This window comes from Geotrypetes seraphini, chromosome 10 (genome assembly GCF_902459505.1).
Source record: "Geotrypetes seraphini chromosome 10, aGeoSer1.1, whole genome shotgun sequence".
Lineage (NCBI taxonomy): Eukaryota > Metazoa > Chordata > Amphibia > Gymnophiona > Dermophiidae > Geotrypetes > Geotrypetes seraphini.
In genome coordinates, this window is record NC_047093.1 from 119267293 (window position 1) to 119285110 (window position 17818).

The 17818-nt window shown below is 45.9% G+C and overlaps 1 protein-coding gene across 1 annotated transcript in view; it reads right to left on the bottom strand.

Moving 5' to 3' along the window:
* Positions 1 to 17818, bottom strand: part of LOC117368553 (rap guanine nucleotide exchange factor 6-like) — a 99687-nt gene that overhangs the window by 29673 nt on the left and 52196 nt on the right. Inside the window, exon 16 of the mRNA XM_033962285.1 lies at positions 15821 to 16052. Coding sequence (XP_033818176.1) covers positions 15821 to 16052 — 232 coding nt within the window. The remainder of the gene's footprint in view (positions 1 to 15820; positions 16053 to 17818) is intronic.

Below are 17818 nucleotides of genomic sequence, written 5' to 3' on the forward strand. Positions count from 1 at the left end.
AACTTGTAGAAACCGCTGCCCATGGCGCAGGACCTAAGACAGCTTGAACAGTGGTCATCAACTTGGCAGCTGGGCTTCAATGCTAAAAAATGTAAAGTAATGCACCTAGGCAAAAAAAATCCACACAGAACTTACACACTAAATGGTGAAACCTTGTCCAGGACCACGGTGGAACGTGATTTAGGAGTGATCATTAGCGACGATATGAAGGCTGCCAATCAAGTAGAGAAGGCATCGTCCAAGGCAAGACAAATGATGGGCTGTATCCGTAGGGGTTTTGTCAGCAGAAAACCTGAAGTCATAATGCCGCTGTACAGATCCATGGTGAGACCTCATCTCGAGTATTGTGTTCAATTCTGGAGACCACACTACCGAAAAGATGTGTTGAGAATTGAGTCGGTTCAGCGAATGGCTACCAGGATGGTTTTGGGGCTCAGGGAACTCACGTATGAAGAAAGGTTAAAAAAACTGAGGATGTACTCACTGGAGGAGCGAAGAGAGAGAGGGGACATGATTGAGACCTTTAAGTATATTACTGGGCGTATAGAGGTAAAAGATGATATCTTCAGTCTTACAGGGCCCTCAGTAACCAGAGGACACTCGCTGAAAATCAGGGGAGGGAAATTTCAGGGTGATGCGAGGAAGTACTTCTTCACTGAAAGGGTGGTAGATCATTGGAACGAGCTGCCTCAGAGGGTGATTGAGGCCAGCAGCGTGTTAGATTTCAAGAGAAAATGGGATATTCATGTGGGATCTCTAGGAGAGTAAGAATCAGGGAGTGGGTCATTGGTATGGGCAGACTCGATGGGCTATAGCCCTTTTCTGCCGTCAATTTCTATGTTTCTATGGCCTTTTGAAGACTGTGAGTTCAGCTGCACTGAATAATGAAGAAGGCAGTACTTGTACATCTGGAGCCGGGCCAGGAGGCAGGTACACTGTTGTCATTGGAGCAGGCAGCATTCTGTGCCCCCCTGAACTCTTTGGGCCCGAAGCACGTGCCTACTTGGCCTACCCTTTAATCCTGCCCTGACTAGACAAAGAGTGAGGGGCATAAAAAGCCAATTCAAAATCCAAGGGAGACTACTGATGTTACCCCTGTAACCAGTCGTTCAGATGACGCAATAGGCAAGTTTCATTTTAGCGGCCAAAATCAGGCAACCCTTGCCCCCCCTGCACCCAACCCCCCCCCCCCACACACACACACACTAAATAAGGGATGCAAATTTTCAGCTTATGAGAATGCCAACAGAAATGAGACAGTAAACGATTCAGACAATGAAGATCTTTCTTCAATAAACGAAGGGGCAATGTTCGCAACACATACAACCAACGGGAAAATCACTAGGCATATCAGAGCTATATGGCCCATTAAGGTCAACGGAAGATCATCCTAGGCTACAAATTGGCGCATGGTATCATCCAAGAGTTTAAGAATATTAAATGAATAATGATGTGCCATAGAGGTTGAAAGATAGACCCCTAGGTCCTGAAAGGAGCCCAAGGTCCAACGCAATGGGAAGGAATCACCCCACTGGGGCCAGGGAGGAAGGTAAAGCCTCAGATGTGACCAGATTGAGATGAAAACCAGTGTAATAACCATATTCCCTAATAGACTCCAAAAGAGCCTTCAAAGAAGGAACAGGGTCCGTCAGGTGAGCCAAAAGATCATCAGCAAATGCTGCAAGCTTAAAACTCTGAGTCCCAAGTTGAACTCCCATAATATCCGAATTCGAATAAACATCATGTAGAAGGTCAAGGGCTAGTAGTAAGGGGGATAGGGGACAGCCCTGATGGGTTCCCCTATGAATCTCAAAGAGAGATGGTCGACAGTTATTAACCCACATAGTAGCCTAGGGAGTAGCATAAAGCATGCGTATCGCTGAAACAAAGCGCCCCTGGAAACCGTACCTAGTCAGAGTAGCAAACAAAAAATCCCAGTGTATGTAGTCAAACGCCTTCTCAGCATCAAAGCTAATAAGTAATAATAATAATAATTTCATTCTTATATACTGCCAAAGCCATATAAGTTCAAAGGAAGGTAACGTGAGTCTAGAACTATATTCTAAAGACGTCAAAATTTTCTGCAGGTTTTTAGCCACCGAAAGACCCTTAACAAAACCCACCTGAGACTCATGAAGAATAAGTGGCAACAGCTGAGTCAAACGATTAGCCAAAATCTTCGCCAATAGCTTGATACTGAAGTTAAGCAATGAGATAGGGCAATATCATTCTGGGAGAGTGGGATCTCTCCCTGGCTTCGGGAGGACTATGATCTGAGCCACATTAAGATGTTTGGGCATAGCTTCCGCATTGACCATCAGATTAAACATATTAGCAAGTGGGGTCACAATTTCCGGTTTCAGAAGTTTGTAAAACTCAGCTCTATAACAATCGATTCCAGGAGCTTTCAAAGTAGAGCTTTGCGTAATAGCCAGGTCTACATCCCCAGCATCAAAAGGCGCATTTAACCTCTCAAGCTACGCTTCAGTAATACATGGAAAAACGCCATCTAGATAGAGTTCCCCAGGGAGCACCAAATCCAGGTGTGGAGCATAAAGATTCACATAAAATTGGTGAAAAATATCACATATGGCAGCATTGCTAATAACCCAACCAGACCCCCCCTTGCCAAAGTTGCAAGATCTTCTTACAATCCTCCCACTGTGAAACCAAATGGGCCAAAATTTTCCTCCTTTATTACCATGGGTATACAAGTAGTATTTATAATGGGCAAGGGCCCTTTGATGTAAGATCTCATTTAACGCTGTTTGCAGAGAGAGTAAGTTCTGTTTATTAACTGGAGTGGGATAAAGACCAAAGACCCGCCGAGCTCTCATCAGTTGTCCAGTTAAACGAAACAGCTCCCTATCTCTCGCCTTCCAAACCCTACTGACATAGCTGATGATGGCTCCTCGGAGAACCACCTTCACCATTTCCCAAAACAGAACCGGGTTCTCCACATGCCAACTATTTTGGTAGTGATAATCTTTCCACTCCTTCAGGAGGTACTGCAGAAAGTTAGGATCATCACAAAGCCATAGAGGATAGGCCCAGTGCCCCGGGGAACTAGGTCCAGTCTCCAGTATAGCCACACTCAGGCATGGTTCTAAATCGCATAGGGCCCAATCTCCATCCTTTGTACCTTTGAAAATAGAGAGCGAGAAATCAGCAAATTGTCAATACGAGATTGAATAGAGTGAACACAAGAAAAATGGGTATAATCCCACTCCCCCGGGTATAAGAGCAGCCAAACATCCAAAAGATCCAAAAGTTGACAGAGCTGGAGGAGACCCTAAGCCTCATTCACTAATCCACCAGCAGAAGGGTGAGATTTATCCAGGGAAGGATCCCAGGCAACATTAAAATCGCCCCCCAGAATCATTGGAAGATGAGCACGCGTCAAAAGTAAAGTCTTGAATCAGGCTTAAAAGGACTTATTATAAGTATTGGGAGCTTAAATACACCCCACCGGGAATGTAACCCCTGCGATCACCACCATACAAAAAGCATAATGCCCACCCATATCAATAGCTACTGGAGTAATCTGTGTTGCTACTGCTTTATGAAAAAGTATGGTCACTCTGCATTTCTTCCCGACCGCAGCTGCGATTATACACCATTCCATACACCCCCCTCTATAATTTAGCATGCTCTAAGTCAGTAAGGTGTGTCTCTTGAAGCATGGCGATATCTGCTTTAAGTCTCTGTAGATTTTGTAGAATTTTTGCTCTTTTAATACGAGAATTAATACCTCCTACATTCCAGGTAATGAGTCCCACCATTCAACCATCATAAGAACATAAGCAGTGCCTCTGCCGGGTCAGACCACAGGTCCATCCTGCCCAGCAGTCCGCTCCCGCGGCGGCCCAAAAATAGGTCAAGACTTGTCTGAATCATCAGAAAGGGCTCCCTTGCCACCTTGGTTTCTCATTTAAGTCCTGCCTTCCTATCGAAGTCCAAGCTCTCCGGTCTTGCACATGCACGACCAGGTTGGTTTATACTCGTTACCTGATTAACTTCCTATATTTGTGTTACATCCCAGCTCCTCCCTCAGTATCCCACGATCCCTTTATCCCTCAGGAATCCATCCAATCCCTGTTTGAATCCTTGTACCGTACTCTGCCTGATCACTTCCTCCGGTAGCGCATTCCAAGTGTCCACGACCCTTTGGGTGAAAAAAAACTTCCTTGCATTTGTTCTGAACCTGTCTCCCTTCAGTTTCTCAGAATGCCCCCTCGTATTTGCTGTCCCTTTCAGTCTGAAGAATCTGTCCCTATCCACCTTCTCTATGCCCCTCATGATCTTGAAGGTCTCTATCATATCTCCCCTGAGCCTCCTTTTCTCCAGAGAGAAGAGCCCCAGCCTATCCAGCCTCTCGGCGTATGAGCAGTGTTCCAGCCCTCTTAACATTTTCGTTGCTCTCCTTTGGACTCTCTCAAGTACCGCCATGTCCTTCTTGAGGTGCGGCGACCAATACTGAACGCAGTATTCCAGATGTGGACGCACCATCGCTCGATACAATGGCATGATGACTTCCCGTGTTCTGGTAGCTATGCCCTTCTTTATGATGCCCAGCATCCTGTTGGCTTTTTTCGAGGCTGCTGCGCACTGGGCAGATGGCTTCAGTGATGCATCCACCAGCACACCCAAGTCTCTCTCGAGTCTGCTGTCTCCCAACAATACCCCCCCTAATTTGTAGCTGAACAACGGGTTCTTTTTCCCTATATGCATGACCTTGCATTTGTCCACGTTGAAGCGCATCTGCCATTTGTTTGCCCAGTCTTCCAGCTTGTCCAGGTCCCTTTGTAGGTCCTCACACTCCTCCCTGGTCCTAACTCTGCCGCACAGTTTTGTATCGTCTGCGAATTTTATAACCTCACACTTTGCCTCCTTTTCCAGGTCATTGATGAATATGTTAAAGAGTAAAGGCCTCATCACCGATCCCTGTGGCACACCGCTCGTGACTCCCCGCCAGTCAGAATATTGACCCTTTACTCCAACCCTCTGCAGTCTACCCGACAGCCAGTGCTTGATCCATCTGTGCACATCCCCTCCCACCCCGTGGCTCCACAGCTTCTTAAGTAGCCTTTCATGTGGCACCTTGTCGAAAGCCTTTTGAAAGTCGAGGTAAATGATGTCTATGGGCTCCCCATTGTCCACCCGACTGCTTATTCCCTCAAAGAAGTACAGAAGGTTCGTTAGGCACGACCTTCCCTTACAGAATCCGTGCTGGCTTGTTCTCAGTAGGCCATTTCTCTCGATGTGCTCGCAAATGCCGTCCTTGATCATAGCTTCCACCATCTTCCCTATAATTGAAGTCAGGCTCACCGGCCTGTAGTTCCCGGGGTCACCCCTCGATCCCTTCTTGAAGATGGGTGTGACGTTTGCCAATTTCCAGTCCTTTGGCACCTCGCCAGTTTTCAAGGATAGGTTGCAAACATGTTGGATTGTGCCCGCTATTTCCTGTCTTAATTCCTTCAGAACCCTTGGGTGGATCCCGTCCGGGCCCGGTGATTTGCCGCATTTTAACCTGTCTATCTGTTTGAGGACATCCTCCCTACTTACCTCTATGTGCTCTAATTTTTCAGCCTGTTCCCCACTCATGAGCTCCTCTGAGTCTGGTATATTAGATGTGTCTTCGTTCGTGAAAACTGACGAGAAGAACGTGTTCAATCTCTCAGCTACCTCTTTATCCTCCTTAATCACTCCCTTCCTGTCCCCATCGTCCAACGGCCCTACCTCCTCTCTCGCTGGTCGCTTTCCCTTAATGTAACTGAAGAATGCCTTGAAGTTTTTCGCCTCCTTGGCCAGCCCCTCTTCGTATTTCCCTTTTGCTTTTCTAACCTCCCGGTGGCATTCCTTTTGGCATTTCCTGTGCGCCTGGTGATTTTCCTCTGTTGGGTCCTTTTTCCATCTCCAGAAAGATACTTTTTTGTCCTTTATCGCCCTCTTTACTTCTATTGACATCCAAACCGGGTCCTTTGATCGCTTGTTCTTGCAGCCTTTCCTGAAATTGGGGACGTATATTCTCTGTGCTTCCTGCAGGGTGTTCCTGAATAGGGTCCAGGCGCTTCCCACAGTCTCCATCCTAGAGATGTTTCTGAGCTTCCTCCTCACCATTTCCCTCATAGCAACGTAGTTCCCTTTCTTGAAGTTCAGCGCAGTTGTTGCGGTCCTCCTAACTATGGGTGTCCCTCTTTCTAATGTGAATCTGATTGTGTTGTGATCACTGTTGCCTAGTGGTCCTCCCACTTCTACCCCTCTTGCAGGCCCCTCTAATCCGTTTAGGATGAAGTCAAGAGTAGTACCCCCTCACGTCGGTTCTTTGACTAGTTGCTCCATGAAGCAGTCCTTCACAGCTTCTACGAATCCTGCCTCCCTAGTGCAGTTGGTGTGACCCGTACTCCAGTCTATCCCTGGGTAGTTGAAGTCCCCCATCACTGTTACACTTCCAGTCATAGAAACATAGAAACATAGAAATAGACGGCAGATAAGGGCCACGGCCCATCCAGTCTGCCCACCGCAATGACCCTTCCCCACCTAACTCAGTGAATAGATCCCACGTATCTATCCCATTTGGCCTTAAAATCAGGCACGCTGCTGGCCTCAGTGACCTGAAGTGGAAGATTATTCCAGCGGTCAACCACTCTCTCAGTGAAAAAGAATTACCTGGTGTCACTGTGCAGTTTCCCTCCCCTGATTTTCCACGGGTGCCCCCTGGTTGCCGTGGGACCCATGAGAAGGAAGATATCTTCTTCCACTTCGATGCGACCCGTGAGATACTTGAACGTCTCTATCATGTCTCCCCTCTCTCTGCGTTCCTCGAGTGAGTAGAGCTGTAACTTATCCAGCCTTTCCTCGTAAGGGAGATCCTTGAGCCCAGCGATCATCCGGGTTGCCATTCTCTGCACCGACTCTAGTCTCAGCACATCTTTTCGGTAATGCGGCCTCCAAAATTGCACACAGTACTCCAGGTGTGGTCTCACCATGGATCTATACAATGGCATAATGACTTCAGGCTTACGGCTGACGAAACTCCTGCGTATGCAACCTATGATTTGCCTTGCTTTGGAGGAAGCTTGCTCCACTTGATTGGCAGCCTTCATGTCCTCACTGACGATCACCCCTAGGTCACGCTCTGCATTAGTTCTTGTTAGGATCTCGCCATTTAGGGTGTAAGTCTTGCATGGATTATGGCTGCCCAGGTGCATGACTTTGCATTTTTTGGCATTGAAGCTGAGTTGCCAGGACCTAGACCAGCGCTCCAGTAGTAGTAGGTCGTGCATCATGTTGTCGGGCATTGGGTTTTTGTCTGTTGTACTCTTGGCCACTACATTGCTTAGTTTGGCGTCATCAGCGAATAATGTTATTTTACCTCGGAGACCTTCTGCCAAGTCTCTTATGTAGATGTTGAACAGGATCGGGCCCAGGACGGAGCCCTGTGGCACTCCACTGATCACCTCCGTCGTTTCGGAGGGGGTGCCATTCACCATTACCCTCTGAAGCCTACCCTCAAGCCAGTTCCCAATCCATTTTGTCAGCGTGTCGCCCAATCCTATAGAACTGATTTTGCTCAGCAACCTGCGGTGTGGTACGCTATCGAATGCTTTGCTGAAGTCCAGGTATACGATGTCCAGGGACTCCCCAACATCCAGCTTTCTCGTCACCCAGTCAAAGAAGCCGATCAGGTTGGATTGGCAGGATCTCCCCTTAGTAAATCCATGTTGACGGGGATCACGTAGATTCTCCTCGTTCATGATCGTATCCAATTGGCATTTGATTAGAGTTTCCATTAGTTTGCTCACTATTGATGTGAGACTCACCGGTCTGTAGTTTGCTGTTTCCATCTTGGAGCCTTTCTTATGAAGTGGAATGACGTTAGCCATTTTCCAGTCCAACGGGACGTCACCTGTACTAAGGGAGAGATTGAAGAGTGCGGATAGCGGTTCCGCCAAGACATCACACAACTCCCTGAGCACCCTGGGGTGTAGGTTGTCAGGCCCCATTGCCTTGTTAACCTTGAGATTTGACAGCTCGCAGTAGACACTGCTGGGCGTAAACTCAAAATTACTAAATGGATCAGCTGAGTCAACCCTTGTCTGCAGCTGAGGACCAAGTCCCGGCGCCTCGCGGGTGAAGACTGAGCAGAAGTATTCATTTAACAGTTGGGCTTTCTCCGAGTCCGTTTCTGCATAGTCTCCCCCTGGTTTCCTGAGGCGTACTATCCCACCTGAGTTCTTGTTCCTGTCACTGATATACCTGAAAAAGGATTTATCTCCTCTCTTTATGTTCCTTGCTAAAGACTCCTCCATGCGGAATTTGGCCCCCCTAACTGCTGTTTTGACTGTTTTTGACTTGGTCAGATAGATTTCCCTGGAGTCCTGTTTCCCTGATTGTTTGTAAGAGATGAATGCTTTTTTCTTCTCCTTGATGAGGTCCGAGATCTCCGTAGAGAACCATTGTGGCTTATTGTTCCTACTCCGTTTACTTACCGATTTAACATAGCGGTTTGTTGCTTCCTGTATGGTGGCTTTTATAGTTGACCACATTTCTTCCACGTTATCGGTTTCTGTTTGGCTTTGTAGCACCTGGTGAACGAAGTCTCCCATTTCTTTGAAGTTTGTGTCCTTGAATTTAAGGACCTTGGTTAGTGTGGTAGATTTAGTGAAACCTTTTCTGAGATTGAACCATACCATGTTGTGGTCGCTGGAGGCCAATGTGTCGCCCACCGAGACCTCTGTGACACTTTCTCCATTGGTAAGTATCAGGTCTAGGATTGCCTGATCCCTTGTTGGTTCCAACACTAGTTGCCTTAGTCTTGCTCCTTTCAAGGAATTTAATAGCCTCCTGCTGCTGCATGAAGCAGAGGAAAGCGTGACCCAATCCACATCAGGCATGTTGAAGTCACCTAACAATACTGTGTCCCCACGCAAGGTGATATTCTCTATATCTCCGATTAATTCCATATCTTGGTCATCCTGTTGTCTTGGAGGTCTGTATACTACGCCAAGATACAAGCATTTGTCCTTCCCTCTGGCCAAATTTACCCAAAGGGATTCTCCAGTGTACCGTACATCTGTGATTCTGGTGACTTTAATGTCATCTTTAGTATATAATGCTACACCTCCTCCCATTTTGCCCTCCCTGTCCCGGCGAAGCAAGTTGTAACCCGGTATGACCATGTCCCACCCGTGGGAGTCTGTGAGCCAGGTCTCAGATATCGCCACCACATCCAAGTCGGCATTTATCATTTCTGTTTCCAGTTCCAGGATCTTGTTTCCCAGACTGTGGGCGTTGACGTACATAGCCCTCCATGTTGTATGTTTGTTATGTCTCAGTGGGGACATTCCTGCTATAGCAGCTAGGCCACCTTTAGCATTATTTGCATGTCTCGTATTCTTCCTAGACCCAGAGCTGCAATGTGCACCTTTCCCGGACTCCCCATACCCAAAACTACAGTTTATGGCTAACCCAGACTCAGAATTGTGTGTACTCTGTGGGGGTATTCCCTCTTGAGCAACTTGACTTCCTATAATATAGTTTGCAGTGTGTATTCTGTCGCTGGACCCAGAATTACAATGTGTACTTCTCCTAGTCCCAGAATCACAGTGTGCACCCCTCCTAGATCCAGAATTACAATTTGAACTCCCCTTAGACCCAGATTTACAATGTATACTCCCCTTAGCCCCAGCATAACAATGTGATCCAGAATTATAATGTGACCCTGAATTATAGTGTTTACTTTCTTTAGTCTCCCTTACTTCAGTCTCAAGAAGAAATTGGTAGCTTAGCTCGTCAAGTAGGTTGTTTGTGCCAGTACCCTCCCCCAACTTACCTAGTTTAAAGCCTTGTGAAGTAGACGGGCTAAGCGGTGTCCCAGGACGTTCTTCCCTCTTCTGGTCAGGTGTAACCCGTCTGGTCCCTGTAATCCCTGCAGTGCCTCTCCATGGTGCAGGAACCCAAAGTTCATCTCCTTGCACTCCTGCACTCCTGTCTCAATTCCGCTTCCAAGTCGTGTCCGACTCCCTCTGGCGTACCAGGTGGTCGATAGTACAGCCCCAGTTTTATGCCCGCACCCTTGCTTCCCAGTAATTTGACCCACAGCGATTCCAGCCCCTCTGCCTTCGTTGCCATATCCATCCCGACCGAGTGGATAGAGTCCTTTATATATAGTGCTATGCCTCCCCCCTTTTTGTGGGTCCTGTCCCTCCTATAGAGCTTGTACCCCGGCAGTGCTACATCCCATTGATTTTCCTCTGTCCACCAGGTTTCTACAATTCCAATTATATCCAATTATATCATAAAAATGGATGAGGAAAACATGAAAAGTGAAGAAAAAAGGTTGATCGCCAAGATGCCGTCCCAGCCTGCGGCATCCAGCAATGAAACAACTAAGCCACTAAGCAAACTTCAGGGCTGCAACCATGGAGTGAGCACTGAGGAAAAAATATCATCTCCCAGGATCAGACACTGCAGGAACAAAACAAAACAAAAAAGAAAAACAATCCTACCAAAAGAAAAACACCCCAACACCCCCCCCCCCTCACACACACACACACACACACACAAATCTCCCAAATCGGTCCCTAAAGTCATTGCAACCCCCAATCGCCTTTTTTCCCCCGAAATATAGGCTTTTTCCAAATGAAAAGCAAATCCCGCACAAGGCCTCCCCCTACAGATCTCTCCCAAACCAAGCGATAAAAGCAAGTCCCCCCCCCCCCCCCCACCCTCCAAACTCAAAAGAATGGAACATGGTCGAACCTGCATAGGGCTCAGCAAGTACAGTACCAAAAAGGGAAGGGAGAGGGCTTGGAGTCATAGAAATCCCTGACCAGGCTTTCCACTAGGATAAACCCCCATGCATCCAGTACTCCCTCACAGCACCCACCCCACAATCTCCCAGGGCACCATTAGAGCAGATACCCTTCCCCCCACCCCCATAAATTGAGAATTCATGTAAGTCCCCACACAGATGGAAGAATGGCTCAAATAATAGAGGGCTCCTCAGTAAATCTCCAGGTACGCAAAACTCACATGCAACAATCACCTCACAGTCTATTCCATCTCATACCCCTCCCCCAGGTATTATCCAGGACCCTCCATCAAACACTAATCAAACAAGCCCGATCCCCAAGTGCACACATAACTAGCAATGAAAGTTTAATTTGAGCACTGAGTGACACCGCTGAAGCCAGCACAAACTGAATATGGAAGTGTAATTATTGAAATACTGCAAATTGCTCCTGGGAGTAGAAGTGGGAAAGTGTTATATAAAGGAAGGCAGATGCATAAACCATAGGCAGCGGAACACTTTTTTGTTGGTGGGGGAGGGGGCACCAAAAGCTCTGTCCCAGACCCCGCCACCATAATAATAGCACTAATTGTAAATGCCATTTCTTCCATTAATTTTTCATATACACACAATATCATCTTAACAATACACAATGGTAACCACAAAATTAAACTGCACAAAGTGAACTCTTTTCCCCCTCCCCACCACTGCACAGCAGACTGGACATGGCCTATATTTGCAGTACTTACATTTGATGCAGGCCGCGATTCTGAAGCGGCACCATAATCTGACTGACATGCGACCGGTGCCGTGTTTTCAGAATCCGAGCCTTATTGTATAGTGAGTAGAAAACAAATTCTCCGAGGACAATCAGGACTATAAAATCCTCCTCTATGGGTGACATAACTGACAGAGCCCAGCATGGAAACCAGTACCCCAGCTACTTTTCTCTAGAAGCCTGTTCCCACCTGCCAACTTCATGCAGGACCTCCTCGGCATAAACATTTCCGTGGAGCAGGCTGGGCCTGTTTTTTTTCCTCAGTTGCCTCAGTGTCAAATTTTTTCTCATCGTGCAAGTCCTGTTGAAATCATGCAGTTCTCTTTCATGAATTTTCTGGTAGTTCCTTAGGCAGGTTTTCCATCTTGCTTCAAGTTTTATTTCTTTGTTCTTTTAGCTTGATTAAGACCATTTATAGACCACTGTCTGTCTGCTGAGGCATTTTTGGACCAGCTCTGCCTCTCCTCTCCCGCCGCGTGTCTACCTTTTTTATTTTTTATTTTTTAATCTTTATTCATTTTCATATCTTACAACAAGTGTATAATATTCAGAGAATTCTTACAACTCACTTGACATTCTTATCTATTATTATCAAAAGCATATAAAAGAACCCCTCCCTCCCCCAAGCACTGCGGCCCCAGCGTCTGCTTTCTACTGTGGCCTGCCCTCTCTGAAAACTTCCTAAAGATAGACACGCGGCGTGTGGAGGAGTGGATGCCGGCAAAGGGGCAGAGACTGCCGACCAGCAGGCACGCTGGTTGGTAGAAAGGTGCCGCTCCCAGCCTCGCAAGAAGTGTTCCCCCACAGGATCCCCCCACAGGGCGAGCAATTTTGGGGGAGGCCATGGCCCCTGTGGTCTCCCCCATTAGACGCCTACGGCATAAACAATCCACTCCATTCCCTGCTCTCTTCTGTGTGCATAAAAGTACACTCGCAATTACAAAAACAGAAACATAGAAATATGATGGCAGATAAAGGCCAAATGGCCCATCCAATCTGCCCATCCACTATCTCCTCCTCTTCCTATAAGCTAAGGCTCTTGACACTTGCATTCTGAGGTCATAGAATTTATTGTTTCCAAGTTTCCAAATTTATTAAACATTTGTTATACCGCCATATCAAAATTTCTTAACGGTTTACAGAGCATTAAGCTCTTCACAGCTGCATTGTGAGGTCCTAGAGCTTTATGGTTATAGAAACATGATCTAAATAAATTGGAGAAAAAATCTATAAACTTAATTCACAATTTAAACAATATAACTAATAAAGTGAATTTGAGTAATAAACAATATTAATCAATCCTTAAAAATGATTTTAAGAGTGCTCAGTGTGATATCTTATTCATAACCAACAGGTTAATGGAATAAAGATGTATAATCATTGCATCATCGCACTCACCTCCCTACCAGCCCTATATATCTTGCAAAAAAATAAACTGTTCTAACAAGTTTATGATAAACGATGTATAAAGATGAGTACTTAGCTGAATTCACAAGATGTTAATAAGTCCACCGCTCATGAATGAGATTGCTCAAACAGAAACATCTTTGAAGGCTGATCGTTGATGAAAACTAGTGAGTGCAATGAATTGTTCCAAGTTGTTACTTCATATTGATACCGCTGGTTAGGAAATAATGTCAAAATAAAGTGAGTCTCCACTACAACCACAAAAATGAAAAATAAATGTGTGACTAAAATGTCTTAATCTAAAAATTGAAATGAAATGTCCAATAACTCCTCATTTCCTCCTGAGGAAATGAGGAGTTATTGGACATTTCATTTCAATTTTTAGATTAAGACATTTTAGTCACACATTTATTTTTCATTTTTGTGGTTGTAGTGGAGACTCACTTTATTTTGACATTATTTCCTAACCAGCGGTATCAATATGAAGTAACAACTTGGAACAATTCATTGCACTCACTAGTTTTCATCAACGATCAGCCTTCAAAGATGTTTCTGTTTGAGCAATCTCATTCATGAGCGGTGGACTTATTAACATCTTGTGAATTCAGCTAAGTACTCATCTTTATACATCGTTTATCATAAACTTGTTAGAACAGTTTATTTTTTTGCAAGATATATAGGGCTGGTAGGGAGGTGAGTGCGATGATGCAATGATTATACATCTTTATTCCATTAACCTGTTGGTTATGAATAAGATATCACACTGAGCACTCTTAAAATCATTTTTAAGGATTGATTAATATTGTTTATTACTCAAATTCACTTTATTAGTTATATAGAAACATGATGCCAGATAAAGGCCAAATGGCCCATCCAGTCTACCCATCTGTAGCATCCAACATCTCCTCCTCTCCCACACTTTCTTGAAAGACACAGTCTTTACTTCCACTACCTGTACTGGGAGACTATTCCACGTATTTTCTGTAAACAACTCAGAACATTTTATGCACTAGAGCAAAATCCTGAAATTAAATAGACCATCACAAGGAAGTGAGAACTTTTAGACTCAGCTGGTGGCTAATTTGGTTCCTGGAGAGCTAGGAAAACCCTCCAGTTGGTAAGGGAGGGGAAAAGACTCCCAGAGCTTGAGTGAGCACATCAGAAACAAACAAGGCATCTTAGAGAAATGAATTCTTTATAATTGCCCCATATTACAAAAATATTTGCAGGATCTATCAAGAATGTTTTATCTAAACATGTACTAAATGTGCATAATCCAGGGAACGTCTGCACAGAGAAGCTTGGTGATATTGGTTCTGCGCCTAAAAATTTTATGTGAACAAATCCCAGGCAATTTTCTAAGATGTAATTTACTTGGATTTCAGCAAAGCCTTTGATACAGTTCCTCATAGGAGGCTGTTGAACAAACTTGAAGGGCTGAAGTTAGGACCCAAAGTGGTGAACTGGGTCAGAAACTGGCTGTCGGACAGACGCCAGAGGGTGGTGGTTAATGGAAGTCGCTCGAAGGAAGGAAAGGTGACTAGTGGAGTCCCTCAGGTATCAGTGCTGGGGCCAATCCTGTTCAATATGTTTGTGAGTGACATTGCTGAAGGGTTAGAAGGAAAAGTGTGCCTTTTTGCAGATGATACCAAGATTTGTAACAGAGTAGACACCGAAGAGGGAATGGAAAATATGAAAAAGGATCTGCAAAAGTTAGAGGAATGGTCTAATGCCTGGCAACTAAAATTCAATGCAAAGAAATGCAGAGTAATGCATTTGGGGATTAATAATAGGAAGGAACCGTATATGCTGGGAGGAGAGAAGCTGATATGCACGGACGGGGAGAGGGACCTTGGGGTGATAGTGGCCGAAGATCTAAAGGTGAAAAAACAGTGTGACAAGGCAGTGGCTGCTGCCAGAAGGATGCTGGGCTGTATAAAGAGAGGCGTAGTCAGTAGAAGGAAGAAGGTGTTGATGCCCCTGTACAGGTCATTGGTAAGGCCCCACTTGGAGTATTGTGTTCAGTTTTGGAGACCGTATCTGGCAAAAGACGTAAGAAGACTTGAGGCGGTTCAGAGGAGGGCGACGAAAATGATAGGAGGCTTGCGCCAGAAGACGTATGAGGAGAGACTGGAAGGCCTGAATATGTATACCCTAGAGGAAAGGAGAGACAGGGGAGATATGATTCAGACGTTCAAATTCTTGAAGGGCATTAACGTAGAACAAAATCTTTTCCAGAGAAAGGAAAATGGTAAAACCAGAGGACATAATTTGAGGTTGAGGGGTGGTAGATTCAGGGGCAATGTTAGGAAATTTTACTTTACGGAGAGGGTAGTGGATGCCTGGAATGTGCTACCGAGAGAGGTGGTGGAGAGTAAAACTGTGACTGAGTTCAAAGAAGCGTGGGATGAACACAGAAGATTTAGAATCAGAAAATAATATTAAATATTGAACTAGGCCAGTATTGGGCAGACTTGCACAGTCTGTGTCTGTGTATGGCCGTTTGGTGGAGGATGGGCTGGGGAGGGCTTCAATGGCTGGGAGGGTGTAGATGGGCTGGAGTAAGTCTTAACAGAGATTTCGGCAGTTGGAACCCAAGCACAGTACCGGGTAAAGCTTGGGATTCTTGCCCAGAAATAGCTAAGAAGAAAAAAAAAAAAAATTTAAATTGAATCAGGTTGGGCAGACTGGATGGACCATTCGGGTCTTTATCTGCCGTCATCTAATATATTACTATTTAAGTGATTTCTGCACATAAAACTCTTCCCAGCAAAATGCCACATGAATTCTAGGACAGTCCCTGCAAGTAATGCTTCCCTTACCAGCTGATATACACCTACCTCTCATTCAGATGGAGCCTGTCTGCCAGTCCACAGAAGTTGTCTGGCAGACTCCCTTGCTTCACTCCATCAGGACTCACGGAAACTTTGGCTAGAGAATACGTTTCTGAGTCCTTCGTTAAGGCAAAATCATGCACCGCCTGGTTAGCCACTTCCTCAGCTCTAGTAGTTCTGCTGACCCGGATGTATCTATATTGGTCAGCTTTATAAACTTTGATGACATCTAGAGTATCTGCAAGAAAAATCCCACATTTGCATATGACGCATATATATCTGTTTAAAAATCCATTAGTAGATTTGCAAGTGATGCATTGACATTAATAAAGGGGTAAATATTCAGCTGGCAGTGGTCAGTGTTTTGCTGACCACCGATGGCTTTTTGCCCAGATATTAAATACCAGGCCGCATCCAGGCTCCAGCTTTAAATATCCAGTTTTATGTGGCAGGCTAACACTTAACTAGTTAAGTGCAATATTCAGCATTTAACCGGCTAAGAAGAATCGCATAAAGATAGGGCTGTGCTTTATAGGGTCCTATATATACAACTATCTTAGCTAGTTAAAGTGCACTTAATCGGCCAACAGAAGACTCCACGACCAGAATGCGGCTTGGGTGCTAACCAGGCTCTTTCAGTGGTGCTGTTAGGTTATGTGCTGTTGAATATGCCTGGTGAGTCCCAGACAAGCAATTTAAATGGCCAGGAGCCATTTCCGCTATTTAAATTGTTCGGAATATCAACTGCAAAACATTTTGCAGAAGTTGTGTACTGCATGGGTACCTCTATTCCTGTCCAAAATAGGTAGAGAGAGCGTGAAGAAAGGTTGGGGAAGGCAGAATCTATTTTTAAAGCCCCATATGGCCTTCTGTGGTACTCAGGGACACAATGTAAATGCATACATAGCACCCACCCAGTGGCGTACCAAGGGAGGGGGGGGAAGTTCCGCCCCGGGTGCACACTTCAAGGGGGTGCACAGCCGACCAGGTCCAGAACCTCCCACGCTGCTCAAAATGGCACCTAAGCGCGGCTGCCATACTTATTCAAGAGCAAAGTCAGCGGCTGCGCTGAAGTGCAGGAAGGTCCCGCGATGACTACTTCTGCTGCCTCTGCTCCGGAAGAGGTAAGTGACATCGGGGGGGGGGAGGGGTGGACCGACAACCGCAGTCATCGTAAGACCTTGCCGCAACTCCCTGCGTCTGCTGGCCCAGCTCCCCTTCAACGTCACTTACCTTTTCCGGAGCAGAGGCAGCAGAAGTAGTCATTGCAGGACCTTGCTGATTTGGATGGAGAGAGAAAGGAGCATAGCAAGATGGTGAAGGGAGAGAAAGGGGGTCAGGGTGGTAAGGAAATGTGTGGAGGGTGAGAAAGGGGGTCAGGGTGGTAAGGAAGGGTGTTGAGGGTGAGAAAGGGGGTCAGGGTGGTATGGAAGCATGGTGAAGGGTGAGAAAGGGGGTCAGGGTGGTATGGAAGCATGGTGGAGGGAGAGAAAGGGGGCAGATGCTGATGGAATTGCAGGGAATGAGGAAAGAGACATAAGGGGGAAGGATACTGCATGGAATTGGGTTGGAGGAAGAGAAAGGGGGCAGATGCTGATGGAAGTGGGAAGGGAGAGGAGAGAGTGAAATGCCAGACCATGGGAGTGTGGGAGAGGGAAGGAGAGGAGAGGGATGCCAGACCATTGGAGGAGGGAAGGGAAGAAGATGGATGCCATACCAATGGGGGTAAAGGGAGAGAAGGAAGGGGGAGGCATAAATTTTCTGGGAGGGGAATAGAAGGAGAGAAGATGCCATTTAGAAGGGGCAAAGAGAGGGTAGACAGTGGATGAAAGGAAGAGAGTGACAAGAAGATGAGGAAAGCAGAAACCAGTGAAGACAAGATAGAAAAAAATTCCATTAATTAATTTATTTATTTAGGGGAGATGCATCGCTATTTCTGTAGTGTTGCATTGTATGCAGAGTCCAGCTTCTTGGTGCTTCAGTTTAACCTTTGTCTACGTATTT